Raw genomic sequence first — 20,697 nt, forward strand, 5'->3', positions numbered from 1 at the left:
ATATATACTTATATATTACTTTTTTAAAAGTTACAATTTTATAATTATTATTTTTTATAAATACATGTCACATTGTTTTGATTATTTTTATATAAAAAATTAGAATACGAGACACTCTATGTCGCTATACAACACTTTTGAACCTTTTTTTTTTTAAACATATAAACTAGTTTTCTATTTTTACTTTTATTATTTACAGATGTATATTATTCTAGAAGTATGGAGAATAAGAACATGAGATTCTTTATTTCACTACACAATACCTTGGAACTATAATTTTTTTTGGCATATACTATTTTAAATTCTATTATTATTATTATTTATAGACGTGTATTATTTTAAAAAGATAGTCGAGGATAACTGGTTTTGTAAATACACGGCAAGCGAATACATGGCATCTCTCGAAAAACAGCGCCGAGAATGGCATTTGCGGTCGTTGCTTCCAGGCCAAGTACACTTCACGCCTTCATCCCTTGTTCTGCTTCTTTACATCTCAAGCTTTATGGTCGTGCTTCAACATTGAATCCCCTTCGATCTGAAAACATCATTATTGGACTGAAAAACAAGTGTTTTAATCTCGTCTGGGAAAGTAAAACTCGGGCAGATTGCATTCTTCAGCTCACAAAAAAAAGAATTAAATTTTTAAGTAACAATTGTTAGTTATATAGATAAGATGCAGGCAAGGCATGAATGACACAGATACCAGAATTGTATAGAAATTTGTATTGAGTAGGTCGAAGAAGGAAAGCAATGGGTAGCTGCCTGGGAAAGAAACAAAAGGTGGATGAGAGTGAGCCAGCAAAATATTCTAAGCATAAATCACAATCACACCCAAAGCCAAGGCAGGCTTCTCCTCTTCCTGAGATATCAGCAGTGCAACCCTCCCCACCTGCTGTCATGGCTTCTCCCAAGGCAGCTATGTTGAAGGCAGAGAGCATGGGGAGCGTACTTGGCCGACCCTTAGAAGATGTAAGGGTAAAGTACACTATAGGCCGGGAATTGGGACGGGGGCAGTTTGGAGTTACATATTTGTGCACCAACAAGGTCACTGGCGAGCTCTTTGCTTGTAAATCCATTGCCACGCGGAAACTGAAGAACAAGGAGGATATTGAGGATGTGAGAAGAGAGATCCAAATCATGATCCTTCTCAGGGGACAGCCTAATATTGTGGAAATGAAGGAGGCTTTTGAGGACAAACAGGCTGTCCATTTAGTCATGGAACTTTGTGCTGGTGGGGAGCTCTTTGATAGGATAATTGCCAAGGGACACTATACCGAAAGAGCTGCCGCTGCGGTGATTAGGACTATTATCCAAGTTGTGCATACATGTCATACGATGGGAATTATGCATCGAGATCTTAAGCCTGAGAATTTTTTGTTGCTCAACAAGGATGAGAATTCACCCTTGAAAGCTACTGATTTCGGCCTTTCAGTTTTCATACAGCCAGGTAAGTCTATTTGCATTGTCGTTTTCTGTTTCTTATTTATGCCCAATGCGACTTAAAAACAAGCAATTATCTGCAAGTTTGTTTTATTGTTATTCTGGCCACCATCTTTATTGAAAGATTATAAATTTAAAAGACACAGAAAACAGAGGAAAACAGAGCTCAGGAGAAGAAGACTACAATAATTTATCATAACTGATAATATTGATATTAAAACCTTGAACTCATACACAATTACATAGCACTGTATTTATAGCCTGCTGATCTCTTTCACCGATCAGAGAGAGAACTATAAAATAAAACTTAAAACAAAGCTAAAAGAAAAACTGAAAAGCAACTGCCTTACTGCACGTAGACATAAGTGTTAACTAAAAAACAAAAAGCTAGAACTATGTTTATTGTAGCAGTTACAAGTTACAACTACTGTTTTATTAGCAGAAAAACATAAAGCAAATCTCCAGCACAGCCTTGTAGTGCATGCCATATTTGATCATTCATGATTATCTTCATGCTCCCCCTGAATGATCAATGGAGGTGAGTCCCAACTGATTTCGGAAAGTAGTAAAGGTGGCTACGGGAAGAGCTTTGGTAAATATGTCTGCAACCTGTTCAGATGAAGGAGGCCCAATCTGAGTCTGTGTAACCAATTAGCTCAAACTTGTCAGTGGGAGAATACTGAATGCCAAAATTTTGTTTAGCACTCACATACCTCAAAATTCTTTTAGCAGCCCACCAATGTGACTCATGTGGACCTTGCATGAACCGAGAGACGAGAGTCACATCATACATAATATCAGGCCTAGTGGTTGTGAGGTACATGAGGCTACCAACCAAACTCCTATAGTGAGTTGCATCAACCTTGGGACTAGCATCTTCCTTGGTCAATTTTTCACCAAGTGCTATGGGGGTTGCAAGTGCTTTGCATGCCGCCATGTTAAATTTCTTCAATAGATCAGCAACATACTTAGTTTGGGAAATAAATATACCTTCTGATGTTTGTTGTAGTTCCACACCAAGAAAATAGTGCATGAATCCTAGATCCGACATTTCAAATTCTTTTTTCATTTCTACTTGAAACTTCTCCATGAGAGCTTTGCTATTACCTGTATAAATAAGATCATCAACATAAAGGCAAACTATGAGAATATCATTACCAATACGTTGGACATACAAGGTAGGCTCTGAGTGGCTTTTGTTGAATCCTTTCTTCATGAAATAACTGCCAATTCTAACATACCAGGCACGAGGAGCTTGCTTCAACCCATAAAGGGCTTTCTTCTGTTGTTTGTAACTAGGCAAGATGGGTTCGGATTGCCTTAAGGCAACATCCGAACCCATATAGGACTGGGTCCTATCCTAAAGGGGTAACGTGCCCCCAAGATAAGATCAGGCCCTATAACTTTCACGCCACCCTAAAATGCTCCACGCCTCAAATAAATAAATTGGCGCCAAAAGGAGGAAGGCCGACTTGGATTTAACAAAGGTCAAAGACTCATATAAAAAGTCAACTTGCAAATACAACTTCACTTCATATATCACATACAATCAACGAACTATCTCTGCAATTAAAATGTGCGAAACTTGAAGAGGATTGTGCGAACTTGTCCAAAGGATATAAGACATTTTTGGTGGAGACTTGGTGTATCTAGAAGGGCAGATCTGATATACAAAAGAGGATCAGATCTGGAAATCAAGCTAAGTATTGTATTTGTACAATTAAGAGTGAATACATAATCTGACCTGTGGGTCTTTAGTGCTGGGTTTTTCCTCCTTGGAGGTTTTCGCAGGGTATTTTGTGTTTGTCTCCTACTTTCTTGTTTCATTTGTGTATTTACTTGATTATGATTTACTAAATGCTAACAACTAATCAAATGTTACAAATCTGATTACTGAACTAGGGCACAAATTTAACATGGTATCAGAGCTAAGGTGTCACTAATCTCAAATTTTAGTAAATCTTTTGCTGCATATAGTTGTTGTTTGTTTTCAGATTAAAATGTCAGGTTTGAGGGCTGAAGATAGACTTGATGGAGCCCTTGATTTTGTTGCTTGGAAAGTCCGTATTCTTTTGATCCTTGAAGAGAATGATCTACTGAAATTTGTAGAAGAAGAAAGGCTGTCCCCTCCAAAAGATGCTGAAGAGCTGAAGCAATTCAAGAAAGACTCCTTCAAGGCTAGGAAGATCATAATTGAATCTGTCAAGAATCATCTTGTCACTGTCATATCAAAATTTGCGTCTGCCAGGGAAATGATCAAACACTTGGAAGGGATGTATGAAGTCAACAACCTCAGCAGGACTCTTGCTCTAAGGCAGCAACTTCTTCACATGAAAATGAAAGAAGAAGACTCAATCATAGCCTACTTCATGAAGATCAATGAACTATAGGACAAGCTAAGTACTCTTGATTGTCAAATTTCAGATAAAGATCTTGTTATGATTGCATTAAATGGTCTACTTGATGAATGAGAACCATTCATTCGTAGCATTGGTGGAAGAGCTGATCGTCCCAACTTTGAGCGTCTTCAATCTGATTGCATTGAAGACGAATCTTGAATTGAGGTAAGAGGAAAGCTCAAGAACTCTTACAAAAATGATAATCATGTTCTCTTAGCTAAATCTAGGAAAAGTGGACATTGGAAGAAAGAAAAGAGAAGCAAAGATTTTAGATCCTCCTCCTATGATCGAAGGAAGAAGTCAAGAGATTCCTCTCACATTCGTTGCTTCAGATGTGATAAGTATGGTCACTATGCTCGAGATTGTCAGAATGATCCCAAGGAAAGGGAAGCCAATTTAAATGAAGTTATTGAACAAAGTGAGGATTATCTTCTTATCTCTGCTCTATCAAGCAATGTCCCTACGGACATTAATACTTGGATAATTGACAGTGGTGCCTCCAGACACATCTCAGGTTTTCGTGAGCATCTTTCAGATCTGATTGAAAAGGATACCAACCTTCATGTGGTAATCGGTGATGACGCTAGATACTCGGTAAAAGGCTCTGGCACTACCTCTTTAAAACTAGATTCTGGTATTTCCTTACAACTCTGTGATATCCTTTTTGTACCTGATATTAAAAGAAATCTTATTTCCATTTCTGCTTTAGAAGATAAGGGTTTGCAAATAGCATTTTCTGAAGGGAAGGTACTTGCTTGGTCTAAGAAATCTAATTTCAAAACTGTTCGTGTTATTGGAAATAGATGTGATAGTTTATATAAGCTTGCAGCTAATCCAATTCAAGCTCTCATCCATGAGGCCCCTGAATCATGCGAGCTATGGCATAGAAAACTTGGTCATCTACACTTTCAAGCTCTTCCCACTCTCGGTAAAATGGTTAAAGGTATGCCTAAACTTAGTTTATCTCATGATGTTGTAGAGGTTGTGCAATGGGTAAGAATGTAAAGAACCCTTTTCTTAAAAGTGACAGTAGGGCTAAAGAAAAGTTAGAACTTATTCATTCAGATTTATGTGGCCCTATGTCTGTAGCATCTCCTAGTGGCTTCCTTTATTATGTTATCTTCATAGATGATTTCTCTAGGAAAACATGGATTTACTTTCTTAAATCTAAAGAGTCTGAAGAAGTCCTAAACAGATTTAAAGAATTCAAAGCCTTAGTTGAAAACACTATAGGGAATCGAATTAAATGTTTAAGATCTGACAATGGAGGTGAGTACACCTCAGGTAGTTTCTATGGTTTTTGTGTTAGGGCAGGGATTAAGAGGGAGTTCTGTGTTCCCTACAATCCTCAGCAAAATGGAGTTGCTGAAAGAAAGAACATGACCATTGTTGAAGCTGCAAGAGCCATGATTCATGATCAAGACCTGCAACCTTTTCTATGGGCGGAAGCATCCAAAACAATAGTTTACATTCAGAATAGATGTCCTCATCGTGCTCTAAGGGATGTAACTCTTGAAGAAGCCTTTACAGGAATCAAACCTGACTTCAACCACCTAAGGATATTCGGGAGCCCGGTGTATGTTCATGTGCCTAAAGAAAAACAAACCAAGTTGGATCCCTCTGGAATGAAAGGCATCTTAGTGGGATATAGTGAATCTACCAAAGCCTTCAGGATCTACATTTCAGGTCAAAGGTATGTTGAGGTAAGTAGAGATGTAACTTTTGAAGAAGATATTGCTTTCAAAAGATCTAAAGGTTCATTATCTGATAATAATGATATGATGATTGAAAATCAAGATTCAAAAGTTGATACTAACCCTGAGATACAGAAGGAGTCCTCTAACCTTCCAGATCAGGAAGTTCAGGATGACCCAGCAGAACCCATGGACTCTACAGATATACCTCAGGATATTGTGGTCTGCAAGAAGAGACCACTTTGGGTGAGAAACATGATTCAAGATGCTGATGGATTTGCTGCTCCTAGAGGAACCTTTAGAGATAGCAGGAGACTCCAAAATCACGCCAACTACATTTCTGTGATGTGTAATATCATTGAGTCTGAACCTCACAATGTCGAAGAAGCCATATCCCATCATGCTTGGAAATCAGCCATGGATGAAGAGTATGGGTCTATCATCAAGAATGATGTCTGGGACATTGTACCCAGACCCAAAGGTAAGTCTGTCGTTTCTTCTAAATGGTTGTTTAAAATTAAACATAATGCTGATGGTAGTATTGAAAAATATAAAGCTAGGTTTGTAGCTCGTGGTTTTTCTCAAAAGGAAGGAATAGATTATGAAGAAACTTTTGCCCCTGTTGCTAGATATACTTCTATTAGATCTATAATAGCTATTGCTGCAGCCAAAGGTTGGGAACTGCATCAAATGGACGTTAAGACAGCCTTCCTCAATGGTGTCATTGAGGAGGAAGTCTATATTGAGCAACCCGAAGGTTATGTAATCCATAAAAGAGATTCTCATGTTTGCAGGTTGAAGAAAGCCTTATATGGGCTCAAACAGGCTCCTCGTGCTTGGTACGAAAGAATTGATAAGTACTTACTAAGCTTAGGATTTTGCAAGAATGATGCTGATGCTAACATTTACTTGAAAATTTATAATGATGAGATGCTTATTTTGGTTTTGTATGTGGATGATTTATTTCTCACTGGTGAAAATAAATTAATCATAAGATGTAAGAAGGAATTAGCCTCAGAATTTGAAATGAAGGATTTAGGTCTAATGCATTACTTCCTAGGGTTAGAAGTATGGCAAAAATCCAATGAAATTTTTCTAAGTCAAGGAAAATATACTATTGATATTCTGAAAAGATTTAGAATGATGGATTGTAAACCCATGTATACTCCTATGGAATCTAACTTAGGGAAGTTAAGTGTTTCTGCAACTAACTCTAATTTTGCAGATCCATTTGAGTACAGGCAGTTGATTGGATCCTTGATGTATCTAGTCAATACTAGGCCAAATATCTGTTATGCTGTGAATGCCCTCAGTTAGTTCATGAGCTTACCTAAACTTGTTCACCTGGTTGCTGCCAAGCACATTCTAAGATACCTGCATGGCACTATTGGTTATGGGTTGAAGTATTCACTTAATACCTCAATCTTCTTGGAAGGCTACTAAGATTCAAATTGGCCAGGGAGTGTCAAGGACAGGAAAAGTACTTCAGGTATTTGCTTCAACTTGGGCTCTGCAGTGATCTCTTGGGCATGTAGAAAGCAATCTTTGGTAGCATTAAGCACTGCAGAAGCTGAGTACATTGCAACATCTGTTGCATCCAGAGAAGCAGTGTGGTTTCGCAAGCTCCTTGTTGGATTATTTGGGCAGGGTAGTGGTCCTACCACCATTCATTGTGATAATCAAAGCTGTATAAAGATGTTAGTAAATCCTGTGTTCCATGACCGGTCCAAACATGTGGAAACACACTATCACTTCATTCAGGATATGGTGCAAAGAGGCGCCATTCAACTAAAGTACATTAGCATAGATTAACAGGTTGCAGATATCTTTCCCAAACCCTTATCCAGAGTGAAGTTCGAATACTTCAAAGACAGACTTGGTATTGTGGAAAATGGAACCTTGATTGAGAGGGAGCTCCAATCTCAGTGACCCTACCTACTGCACTTTGATCATTCTTTGCTTGTGTGCAAGAATGAAATGTGTCCAATCTATGCTTGTGTGCTAGATGAAAAATTGTAACTATGTAAAGACCCACTTGTGTATTACACTTTCTATGCTTGTGTGCTAGAACCATCCTATGCTTGTGTGCTAGGTGGAAGATGTAATTCTATGCTTGTGTGCTAGATCCATTCTATGCTTGTGTGCTAGATGGAACTCTAAAGGTTTAGATTATGTATTCTCTTCTTCCCTAGTTAAGAGGGAGTGTTGTTTGCCTTAAGGCAACATCCGAACCCATATAGGACTGGGTCCTATCCTAAAGGGGTAACGTGCCCCCAAGATAAGATCAGGCCCTATAACTTTCACGCCACCCTAAAATGCTCCACGCCTCAAATAAATAAATTGGCGCCAAAAGGAGGAAGGCCGACTTGGATTTAACAAAGGTCAAAGACTCATATAAAAAGTCAACTTGCAAATACAACTTCACTTCATATATCACATACAATCAACGAACTATCTCTGCAATTAAAATGTGCGAAACTTGAAGAGGATTGTGCGAACTTGTCCAAAGGATATAAGACATTTTTGGTGGAGACTTGGTGTATCTAGAAGGGCAGATCTGATATACAAAAGAGGATCAGATCTGGAAATCAAGCTAAGTATTGTATTTGTACAATTAAGAGTGAATACATAATCTGACCTGTGGGTCTTTAGTGCTGGGTTTTTCCTCCTTGGAGGTTTTCGCAGGGTATTTTGTGTTTGTCTCCTACTCTCTTGTTTCATTTGTGTATTTACTTGATTATGATTTACTAAATGCTAACAACTAATCAAATGTTACAAATCTGATTACTGAACTAGGGCACAAATTTAACATCTTCAACTTGTACACTAAGTGTTCTTTTTCTTTAACTTCATAACCCATAGGTTGTTCCACATAAACTTCCTCATCTATATAACCATCAAGTAATGCTGATTTCACATCCATCTGAAATATTGGCCACTTATATTGTGCTTCAATAGCCAATATAATCTTGACTGTATCAAGTCGAGCCACAGGAGCAAAAGTTTTTGCATAGTCCACTCTAGGAGTTTGTGCAAATCCCTTGGCAACTAGTCTTGCCTTATGTCGTTCTACTAAACCATCCGCATGATATTTGACTTTGTATATCCATTTCACACCAATCACCTACTTACCTTTGGGAAGTGGAACTAATTCCCATGTATTATTCTTTTGAATGGAATTCATTTCATCATTCATAGCATTAACCCATACGGGTTCTTTCATTGCTGCTTCATACACAGAGGGTTAAACTTTAATTGTACTAAACAAAGCAAAATTAACAATTGGATTTATATTGGCACTCCTTTGATAGATATCAACCAAACTTCGTACCTTTCTTGGAATGAATGCTGGAGGTGATGGTGGAGTGTAATGTCCCCTTCTCATTGATGACCTTCCAGTGGTCCATTAGCCTATTCCCGAGACCCGTAGGCTAGGTGGAATGAAGAATGAGGGTCCAACATTGATGAAGCGAGGACTTACTATTTTTAGTAAGTCAAGAAATGGCTATTTTGGTGATACTGTCCTACTGAGCTCTCCATGCTCTGTCACTGGGCGCGAAGATCATGCTTTTCGGAGCATTAGTTCTTGACTTACTATTTTTAGTAAGTGGCAGTGTGGCATAATTCTATTTCTGGCAGTGGACAGGGTTCTGATCCTGTAGTAGTTCAGTGGTCTTCCTGGCTCAGTTTCATCCTGGTTTTGACAGTAATCAGTACGGGAGTCATATGTGACACAATTAAATATTATTTCCTTATCCTAAGGTTTAATATTTAATTAATTTGATTAATAGCTACTGATTTATTGAATTTGGGTTAATGTCTATTATCTCCTAAGTATTTGGCAAAATTCATGTTTAATAAGGGGATGTCAAAATTATTGAGAGAGATATTATTTTATAACTTATCTCTAATGTTTGCCAAGTGAATATCGTGGGTCCATGCTTTTTGACGTGAGGGTTGAATTGAGAATATGGCGCCACTCTTGGGGTCCACGTGGGGTGGAATGAAATGCAAATGAAAGAAGTTGAGTTTGAAGGAATTTGCATTTGGATTTGATGGTGTGAAGTTATAAATAAGAGATTTGGCCTCCCATTTGCTGCATCTTGAAAATTTGTAATGTTATGCTGTCGGTTTGGCGACAAAACTTGAGGCTTTGGAGTGCGTCTCCCTAGTGCTTCCCGGTTTTGTACTTGAAACATAGTACCTAGCTGTGTGCTATATTCTACTACATTCTCAGAGCTTGCCATAGTCATTTTGGTGTTGGAGCGATTCTGGAGACTTGCTGGTTTGCCTGTGGCTGAAGTACATTTTCGATCATACCTCTCTGCTGAAGTGATTGACGGTTATGGGTATCAGTTCCATCCTCCTTCCCAGCAATGGTGATACACTTTGTGAGTTTATAGCATTTTTAATTGAGTTTTGAATTTCCTAAACCAAATCGAAATTCTCAAGCTTAGCATGGTTTTCTGTTTTGCATTGGGATGCGTGCAAAATTAATAAGGGGTATTTGGTTTTTTGGTTTTGGTTGGTTGTTGTTGCAATTGATATAGTGTGGGTTTGGGATTGGTTTGGAGTGATTTGGATGAATATTGAGGGAGTTATGAGTTTTTTAGAGTTTTCATAGGCTACTGGTTTGTAATTCCAGCTTGCAGATTGGTTTTAGCAGAAATTCATGTTCTTATTGGGATAATCTGCATTACTCTCTTTCTATTATCTCTATTTTTGTAAGGTTAAGTAGTAGTACTACTAACTAGTTCTACGTTGTAATTCTCATCCCGCTGAAAAAAGTGGAAGAGGCTGGCTTGCCACCTACTATCAAGCAAAATTGCAATTTTAGTCCTCCCACTGCATAAGTGGTCGAGTGATAGCTATGTGTAATGGTCCTCCCGCTACATAAGCGGTCGAGTTGAGGTTGTTATGTAATTGCAGTCCTCCTGCTGAAATATTGCGGTTGAGTGATTCTTATTTTTGTGTATCTTACTTGGCTGGTTCACCGCCAAGTTTCCTTGTTCTCCCGCTGGATAAGCGGAAGGGGCTGGCTTGCTGCCCAAGCATTGCATTGTGTTTCAGTTTCTTAAGCTAATGATCCCCTCAACATCGTATGCTCTCACCTTCCCACATTGGGCGCTTGGTGATCAGAAAGTGGAAGGGTTACTTTCCCAGCATGTTTCAGTTTATGATTTCTAACCTTAACGGGTTAACTTCTTGTTGATGTTTATTGTTGGCCTTAAAAATAAAAATAAAATAACTGGGATATTACAGTGGTATTAGAGCTGGTTTTCTTGCCAGCTTGTGAGTTTCAGTGGGTTTAGAAGTCTCCATGAGTGACAAAGACGTCAGATTCTACAACAGAGAGCAGAAGAGACAACAGTTTCAGATTCTGATAGTGCCAGAAGAGGACACATTTTCAGAAGTACTGAGAAACAAAGGGAACGATTTGGATACTTCAGATTCAGTGGATTCAATGGCAGATAAGACTACAAAACCGAATGAGGCACCTGATAAGAAGGCAGAGAGACAATTCAATGCCATGATGGACATGATGTCTCTACTGCTGGCCAAGCTTAACCAGAACGTTGTTGGGGTCCCTAATCAACCCAACAATGGACCGGAAGCCAGCACTTCTAACGCTCTTGTAGGCAATGGAAACGGGAGTAACAATGGAGGTTCAGCCCCAAGGCCTTTACAATCTGTATTTTTGCCAAGAGAAGTACAACAAGCTGAAACAGAGATACCCACAGTTGATGAAATAGGAAACAACTACATGGAGTATGCTTCTCTTCCTGGTGAGATTTGAGATATCCTAACTCTGGATCAGTTTATGAATCAGAAAATGAAGAGAGGAAGGAGGAATGACTATAAGTCTGCTGCCCCAAGAGATTATCAGCAAGCTCTTGGAAGAGTGACCTTAGCACACTTTGATGGAAGCGCTAAGAGTACAGCTAGAGCATGGGTACAAAAGTTGGACAATTACTTGTCCTTGAGGCCTATGCCGGAGGAGGATGCCATCAAGTTTGCTACCTTGCACTTGGATGGAGTGGCCCACGAATGGTGGTACCATGGGTTGGTCACCCTTGGTCATAACTTAATCACCACCTACGCTGATTTCACCAACAAGCTGATTGAGAGATTCGACACCAGGGATCCAGAGGTGAAGTTTAGAGAACTTGCACAACTCAGGCAGCAAGGTTCGTTGGACACTTACGTGACTGAATTCCAAAACCTGTCAGTCATGGTAAGTAGCATCTCAGAGAAGCGGTTGGTTGTCCTTTTCATTGAAGGATTTGAGGAACCTTTGAGAGGCTGGGTCAAAGCTTTTGATCCGCCCACCCTGGCAGAAGCTATTAAAAAATCTCGAAGCATGGAGTTGGCTGCCCCAAGGAGTAAAATTCAGTCCAAGCCTTTCCCTTTCAGAAAGGATAAGAAGTTCTCGAATCAGACCAAGAGGTTCCCTCCTCGTATGGATGATGAGCTCCGTCAAGAGCTCCGGAGGAAGAATCTTTGTTACTCTTGCAGAGAACCTTGGGCCCCCGGACATAATTGTCATGGAAAGGGGAATTTGCATCAGATGGAGTGCTATTCTGCAGATGGATCAAATTCTGAAATTTCAGAACAACAAATTGAAGTTGAGGATAGCGAGTATGAAGAGGCTCCTGAAGGGCCTGAATTTGGGTCAGAAGATAGAGGAGTGGTTGCTCAACTCTCGAGCATTCACAAAAATGAATCCTTTAGAGTTTGGGGTGTGATTGGAGAGCATTGTGTCATTGCTCTCATTGACACAGGTGCAACACACAACTTCATTGATGAGAGGATTATTGAAAAAAAGGGACTAGTGGCAGAGGAAGTTGAGGGCTTCAAAGTCATGGTAGCAGATGGCTCCACTATATCCTGTAACCGAATGATTTCCAACATGTCTCTGAAGTTGGGAAATCATGAAATCATAGATGATTTCTTTGTGGTGAGCATTGGTGGGACTGATGATGCAGTCCTCGGGATTCAATGGTTGAGATCTCTTGGTGAGATCACTCTAAACTTACAAACCATGGAGCTGAAATTCATGTCAGAAGGGAAGAAGGTAGTATTGAGAGGAATGTCGCATGGTGGACTTAAAGTGGTATCCTTGAAAAGGATGGTAAGGCTGATCCGCCATAATTAGGTGGAGTGGGCAGCAGAGTGTTTGATAATGCCTTCAAATCCATTGGTAGACAAGGGCAGCTATTCCTCAGATATTCAAGCAATGATCACGGATAGAAGTAAGATCATGGTCATGCACTCAGAACCACAAAAAGAGAATAGGAACTACCCTGAAGACATTCAAGCTTTGATAACCAAGAGAAACAAGGTGTTTGAAAACCCACCTCCCGGTAGATCCCCTGAGAGAGGTGCCGAACACATTATTGAGCTTGAAGAAGGAGCTAAGCCAGTCATGACTACTCCTTACCGATATCCTAAGAAGCAAAAAGATGAGATTGAGAAAGCAATTCAGGAATTGCTTGACATGGGTTACATACGGCCAAGCAAAAACCCCTTTACTTTGGTTGTTGTTTTGGTGAGAAAGAAGGATGGGACCATGCGCATGTGTGTGGATTACAGAGCCCTGAATCAGAAAACCATCAAGAATCGGTATCCTATTCTGAGGATTGATGAGCTCATTGACGAGCTACATGGAGTAGTTTTTTTTTCCAAGATTGACCCAGGTCGGGGTATCATCAGATTAGAATGAGAGCATCACATGTGGAGAAGACCGCTTTCAGATGCCACTTTGGGCATTTTGAGTTCCTAGTCATGCCCTTTGGCTTGACTAATGCACCCGCTACATTCTAGTCATGCATGAACAGAATCTTCCAAGAATAGCTAAGGAAGTTTGTTTTGATATTCTTTGATGACATACTCATATTCAGCAAATCTTGGAAAGAACATTTACAGCAGTTGGATGAAGTGTTAAGCATATTAGAATCCGAATCCCTGTTTGCCAAGGAGTCCAAATGTGAGTTTGGGATGGAAGAGTTGCTCTACCTTGGTCACATTATCAGTGCAGGTGATATGAAGGTGGATCCTGAAAAAATTAGAGCTATCATTGATTGGCCTACTCCCGAGAACATAACACATTTGAGGGGATTTTTGTGATTGTGTGGGTTTTATAGGAGGTTTGTGAAGGGATTTCTCAGTTGGCCGCCCCCCTCACAGATCTTACAAATAAAGGAGCTTTTGAATGGTCCGAAAAGGCATAGACAATTTTTCTCATGTTTACCTTGGTAGAAGACCACCAAGTGTTTTTCTTGTTTCTCCTCTTCTTGTTTCCCTGAAGGGAATCTAGTCTTTTGTGAAGCCCGTGGTAACTCATTTGTTAAAATCTCATCTTGAAATATATCCGTAACCATAAGGACCTCTTCTGGTGTCATATCCTTTTGATTTTCGGATGACATCTGGATCATTCCTACAAAATTAGGAGGTTGTTGTGGAGCATTGAACGACATCTCTGGTTCATCTTGGACAACATTAGTATTGGCAGGAGCATTGAGTGATCCTCAGTTTGTTGTATTTTGTGGAGGAGTTCTTGGAGCAACAGTTTCAATTAGACTGCCCAAAAGGGTCTCTCTAGTCTCAGAAACTTTCATTAGCTCGATCAAGGGCAAGCTAACCTTTATCTTCTTAAATTCCTCCAATACAAATGAACTCAATCTTTTCAACTCCTCTTTGGGACGATCTTCTGTTTGTGCTTGAGTTGGTTCTGGCTGAGGAATTGTTGGCTGCCTTTGCTCAACTTGTGATGTATTCTCTGGTCTTGTTCCATTCGATTGGATATTCTGCTGGCGGTACTTGGGAGAATCCCTAGGAGCAGTTGGGGTATTGGTAGCATTGGGGTTTGATGGAGTGTGGAAATTATTTAGAGGAATAGATGTGTTTAAGGGCTCAGTGTAGCGAGTATTTCTTTGGTATACCCTAGGCTGGTTCCCAGACGTTTGTTGGAATGCTTGTACTTCTCTAGTTCTTTCTACCAAGACATTGCTGTATAATGGAGGGAAACTGTAGCCATTAGCTGTGGATGGCTGGTTTGACGCAACTTGGACTTTTGGTTCAACTTGATATTGTGGCGACTCCATTGGGCCATTAGGAGACGTGTGTGGGAATCTTTGATTGGGCTAGTATGATTTGACATTCTCAATGACTAAAGCTTGATCATACCGTGTTACAGGAACCAATTCATATCCAGTTACTTGGGAATCTTCAGCTTCTGAATTTCTTTTCTTACTCCTGAAAATGTCTGCTGCTACTTGAAACTTGTGGCAATGTAGCTCATAATGTTGATCGGTATTGTGCAATCTACACCATCTTGACAAAGCAGCTTTAGCTAGAAATACCTTGTCTACAGGACGATTATCAACAACGGGTTGACTGCCCAAGGGAGATGGCACAGTGCCATTGTTAGGTCCGGTATTCCATGTCTTCTTCTGGAAAAATTGGTTGTTGTTCTGAAAACCTTGATTGTTCCCTTGATAGTTCTGATCATCCCTTTAGAAATTTTGATTATCCTTTTGATACACGGAAGGACCTTGTCCTTGGTAATTCCCTTGGTAACTTCTCTGCATATTTTGTATTTGGCTATTTTGACCTTTCAAATAGGTCACTTCAGTTGACAGCTTCTTGACCTGATTGATCAATTCTCTCATTTCATCTTTCTCTTCCTGATTTCGACTTGAGGTTGTCGCATTTTGGAGATATACAGGCTGTGGTGGGGGTACTTGTGAAACAGGTGTTCCTAGATGGAGGACTAACTAATTATTTGTGATAGGTATTGAGTTCATCACAGGTGTACCCTGAGACAATGCTCCATTGATGCTTTGGATTTGGCCTTGCATCGTAGGATTTCCTAAATAGTTGAGCGGTCCTGAAGTATTACCTACCTCTAAATCATTGCTGATTGAGATAGCTGAAGCGTATGCTTCTTTCAAATTAGTCGGGAGTGTACCTTTTGATTTTACAAACATGGCGGTAAGGCGATCCAGGGCTGCGTAATAGACAGGCAATGCTGCAGCGTTGTCCAAATTGTAGGGATCTCTTAGTCTTGTGTAAGCTTTGTGGAACCTATTGTTGAAAGTGCTAATAGGCTCATGTTCTTGTCTTCTTACTTCCACAAATTGCCAATATAAATCAGTCGGAGAAATCAGCGATTTGAACTTTTCTAGGAAAGCATCCTTCATTTCTTGCCAATTATGAATGGAGTCGGCTGGCAAGTGGATATACCAATGAGAGGCTTCTTCATCAAAAGTGTAAGGAAACAGTTTGCAAGCGACATCTTCATGTTGGATATCCCTATTGTGAAGGAGGTCTTCAAAAATCCTTATGTGCTCATCAGTTGAGCGGCTCAGGTCGCCACTATGGAATTTGAAACAGAATTGTTCAGGATTCTTAGGCATATTATGATAGGCTGTAAAAACCATAGGGGATGCATTAGCTGGACGCAACACCATTGGGACGTTTACTTGATGTACTCCTGTTGGAGTTTGCTGAGTAACCGGTGGTGGAGTTGCTTGAGGTGAAGCTCCTTGGATTGAGAATTCTGGCAGGTCTAGTTGTGTAGCTTGTGCTTTGGGAGCAGGTGTTTGGAACAAACTGGAAATGTGCAACAAGATGGAAATATCTTCTTCTTGTGGAATGTCCTCGCTTGATGGGCTTTTCTCTCCACCTCTTCCAACTATCTTTCTCCTTTGCTTGGATCTAGTAGAGGATTCTAACTCCACGAATTCTTTGGATGAACTCGGGGCTGATCTTAGGATTCTTTGAAATTTGTCTGACGAGAAAGAACTTATGCGATCCAGTGTGTCTTTAATTTTGTCGAGGTTGTGCAGGAGCAGGTATGGGAGTTGGTTCAACTTCTTGTGGTGGCAATAGACGTTGCCCTCTTCGTATTTCCACGTCAATGCGATCAACAATTTCTTCTTCTTCAAGAATGAAGCACATTCGACGCCAGTTAGGATAATTTCTTCTTACACTCCAAGCTAAGTTGTATAATTCTGTGATGACGTTTTCCTGCTTGTCGTGATGACTCAAGTTTGGCTGCAATACTGGCTTAGGATCTCTGCCTGGTTCGGGAGGAGTGATTGGAAGGCCCATTTCTCATCATATTAACAGACAAAGGTTATTTGGTGGATCGGAAGGACAATTTTCGAATTTCTCTAAGGACTTGGCGCCGAAGAGCCAAAATTCTTTGTCTCTTCAAATTCTTCTCAATTGCTGCCTCAATTTGTCGACCTTTTTCTTCCTTAGTGATAGTGTTACTTGTCTGAATTGAGAATGATCTGTCTATGATTTCCAAGCGAGTGTAATTGATCTGCAAATATTTGTTTGGTTTAATCCTGGTTTTGGTTGTTCAAGTGGCAGCTCAAAAGGAAATTCATGCGGCAACACCATGTTGCATCATGTATACTACCTTGAATCGTGAACAATTTGTTGTAAAAATCCCTCCTTCTAGCACCAATTTATGTTGGTGTATGTTTTATCATATACCGAACATTAGAATAAAGTACCCAAAGATAATTTATCCTCTCTTGAACAAAATCACCGCGTATGCTAAAAGATTACTAGAAGATCATATGGCGATTCCAAGGTTTCTTTTGTCAGGTCTTGACGTGTGGATAAGCTCAATGGCGTTGTGATATGCTAGTAATACACAAAGGGACTTACGCTTGAATTGTTCACCACTTTGGGATTTAGACAGGTTTATCGATTAGTGCTCTTCTCTTTTTTTTGATTTTCGGATTTAGACTTTCAAAAAAAGAATAAAAGGATCAGGGTTTAGAAGTCTACTCTACTCCTATGAACTCAAGAGACAGTATTGACTTGGAGAACTCAATAAACCACACTTTGTTTCGCCTCACTTAAGACAACTACACAAAGTGGATGCAATCTTCAAGGGATGTGTTTTGATCGGAAGTTTAAGCATGCACAAAATAGAAAGCTCAGACTAACTTTGCACAGTGAATGAAAATCATCCATTCACCAAAAGTATGAGTGGAGATACACCATAAATCAATACTTATCAGATCGTTCATTCACCTAACAACATAAAATAAATTCTAACTAATGTGTTGAAGAAATTGAAAACCTTGCTTAATTACTCAAACAATAGGGATTACAAAGCCTTAAGAGAAAGCACACATGTAATATATTATCTGAAAATTGACCGTCATGCAACAATATTTCAAAAAACTCACACTCTCCAAATGAGAGAAGGCAACCTTATATAGGAGTCCAAAAATTTTGAATGGCCAAGATCGAACAACGATCAAGGGCCCAGATTAAAAGATCAAAACCCTAATTAGGGTTTCCAAAAACTCAATTAGTTTTAACAAGAGAATAGAGGACAAGTGGCGTAGCTGCTAATTTTTGTGAAGTGACCATCTAGTTTCCTTTTTGGGATGCTGCAAATACAATGTATCTAGACACAAGTGGCCGAGCCTCCTCCATGGTGACATGTGGCAAGCTGCGAATTTGGAAATCACCCATGTCCACGTCATCGACACATGTGGCGAGAGTGCCCTCCCAGTCAGCTGCCTGTGCTAAGAAATTCTTATCAATACAAATGAAACTTGAAATCTTGGTGAGATCTTCCTTGAGAATCGACTCTGAAACTTTGAAGAAGTTTCCTTGAACTTTGGCCCTCAAATTCTCTACACATAGATGCTTCTCTCGCACCTCATCCTACTGCAATATCTCAGCTGCCACAAAGATGACTTTGTCTTGAATACTCGTGATGGTCTTTTCAATCTTTGAACACTTAGCCTCATATTTTCTCAAAGATTCAACCCTAGTAATCAAATGAAAGTACCAAGTGCTGAAATCATATATGTCACCGGGTTGGATGACTTTTCTGTCTATAAGATCCTGCTGAGAAAGCCCTCTGATTATTTTTAGACATGGACTTATCCTGCTTTGAATATCCTCAATATCTTCCCAAGCTTCAACTATGTCATGAATTCTGCTCAATAAGGAAGAGGTGGAGTCATGTGCTGATACTAGGTTCGCAATGAGTATGTCAGCACGCTCTGAAGCATCAAAAGTCCATCCTTTGTCTTCTCTGAAAGTCATCTTCATGTCCTCTTAATCCTTTAATGATTCTTGTGGAAGAGGTATGGGTGGAGTAACAGGTGATCAATGGGTTTTGTCAAATGTTGAACATATCTCTTCCATTGCTCATTCTTAGCTTCAACCTTCTTTCTTTTTTCTATTTACTTGTTTAGTCTTGCCTTGAGGGTGTTGCAGGAATCATCAAAATCTTGGACCTCTTAGGCTTTGGTAGGCTTACCCAAGTTCACGGTAGTGATCTCATACTCCTTAGGAGTGGTATCAACTTGAGTTTTACCCGCCTTTGGAACTGCTACCTGAATTGTCTTGAACCCTGCACTATTTCTTTGAATCAGAGAAAATCTCTTGGTTGGCTTGGGCGGTTTAACTTTGCTGGACTTCTCTAATTCAACCAAGAGTGCAATTGTGTTATCTACTTGGTGCACTATCTCAGGAACCTTTGCTTTCATTCTCTCCTTCAATCAATCAGGAATGGTTGATTGTTCCATGCCACCTTCATCAAAATTATCCTCAATATCCTTTGGCATAGTGATTATGCCATCCAGGAATTCTCTGAGGTTTCGGGTTCTCAACTTCTATAACCTTAGCGACATTGGGCTCTTGTGTTGGTTCCTGAAATGGGGCCTGAACTAGTTCCTCTATGATCTCCTCAATGATAGGAGAAGGAACTCTCATTTCCTCATCTTCCATTTTGCCATCCTGTTCTTGTTCATCAATCATAATTCTCACTGGTGTGGTAGATGAAGCACTTATGATCGAATGACCTTCTCCTGACTTTTGTCGTCTGCTCACATCTACTTCTCCAGTAACTTTCTTTCCTTTTGCCCTCAATGAATTCTCAGTGGGTTCCTTTCTCTTCCTCGATCCAACACTTTCTGGATTCCTGGGACCACTGGATGTTACACCATGATTTGAAGACATAGACTCATCAGTCCCCATGAGATCATATGTGAAGACAACGTTTTTCACTTTGAGCTCCTTAGTTTTCTGAGCTGCCCACGAGTTGGAGTACTCAAATACAGGCCTCATAAGATCACCTAGGTTGGATCTTTCAGTATCTGACCAATCAACGGAGGCAAGGTGCTCGTTCTTCAAGGTGGCATAATGTGGCTGCTCATATTCATTGTCTTCCTCAAGCTGGTTTGCTACACGGAATACTTCAAAAACTTTGATCAAACTCAATGGAATTCTAGACCATAGCCTCCTCACATCGAAGCTATCAACAGCATTAGCCCAATAATCCTCGAGATCCGGGCTGTGTTCAAATTTTACTTCATTCACCTTTCCCATTCGATGAAAAGGATCGAAATGACTCCTCACTTGATACTGGAAGAATGGGAACCATTGAATTTCTCTTTCAACATGTGTAGCAGCTTGGGCCGATGGACATGTTTCCAATTTATTTCCAATAGTGAGAGAAGACGCTCCTGTCTTTTGTTTCTTTCTCTTCACACTCATAAAATTCTCCAATTGACGTACTACCTCAAGTAGTACCATCCTGTTCGTATGAAACATCGGTAACTTGTATGGCTGTTCAGAGAATCTCTGGATCCTCAAGTAGGTAAATCTGGGATATTGGATATACCAATACCCAAACCTGCTGATAAAATCTTTCGACTATAGAGAGAGTCGTTGATGGATACCTCCCTGAAGGGTTCTCATGATATGCATTAAGAATGCATCATTAACTCTTTTTAGATGGAATTTCTCCACAAGGGGCAGTTGCGGATAACAATCATAAACAGCAAATTGGTTCTCCTTATTTCCCACAGCTCCTTTGCATACAAGGCCTCTAGATCTGTATGTCTTGGCCAACGAATAAACCAAATAAGAACTCATATAGAATGTCCTATTCTTTTCCAAGTTTCTCAATTGATCATCCAGATTATCACTGATGATTCTGGCCCAGTTTATCATCTTAACTCCAGCAATCACTTCATGGATAAAATAGTACATCCATGGCTCGAAAGGAGCACCCTGCTGACTGCCCATGACTCTGTTCAATAGGACTATGAGGTCTCCGTAATCTTCTTTGAAATATGCCCTCACAAGGAGTTTAGGTATCTTGGAAATTACTT

General features: G+C 39.9%; 1 protein-coding gene across 2 annotated transcripts in view; it reads left to right on the forward strand.

Moving 5' to 3' along the window:
- Positions 1-339: 339 nt before the first annotated feature.
- LOC131074648 (calcium-dependent protein kinase 1) overlaps positions 340-20,697 on the forward strand; it is a 57,541-nt gene continuing 37,183 nt past the window's right edge. The window contains exon 1 of one of the 2 annotated variants that reach the window (XM_058011308.2): positions 340-1,447. In XM_058011308.2, coding sequence (XP_057867291.1) covers positions 751-1,447 — 697 coding nt within the window. In that variant the 5' untranslated portion in view covers positions 340-750. The remainder of the gene's footprint in view (positions 1,448-20,697) is intronic. The other variant, XM_058011307.2, reaches the window with a different exon arrangement.

This window comes from Cryptomeria japonica, chromosome 4 (genome assembly GCF_030272615.1).
Source record: "Cryptomeria japonica chromosome 4, Sugi_1.0, whole genome shotgun sequence".
Taxonomy (NCBI): domain Eukaryota; kingdom Viridiplantae; phylum Streptophyta; class Pinopsida; order Cupressales; family Cupressaceae; genus Cryptomeria; species Cryptomeria japonica.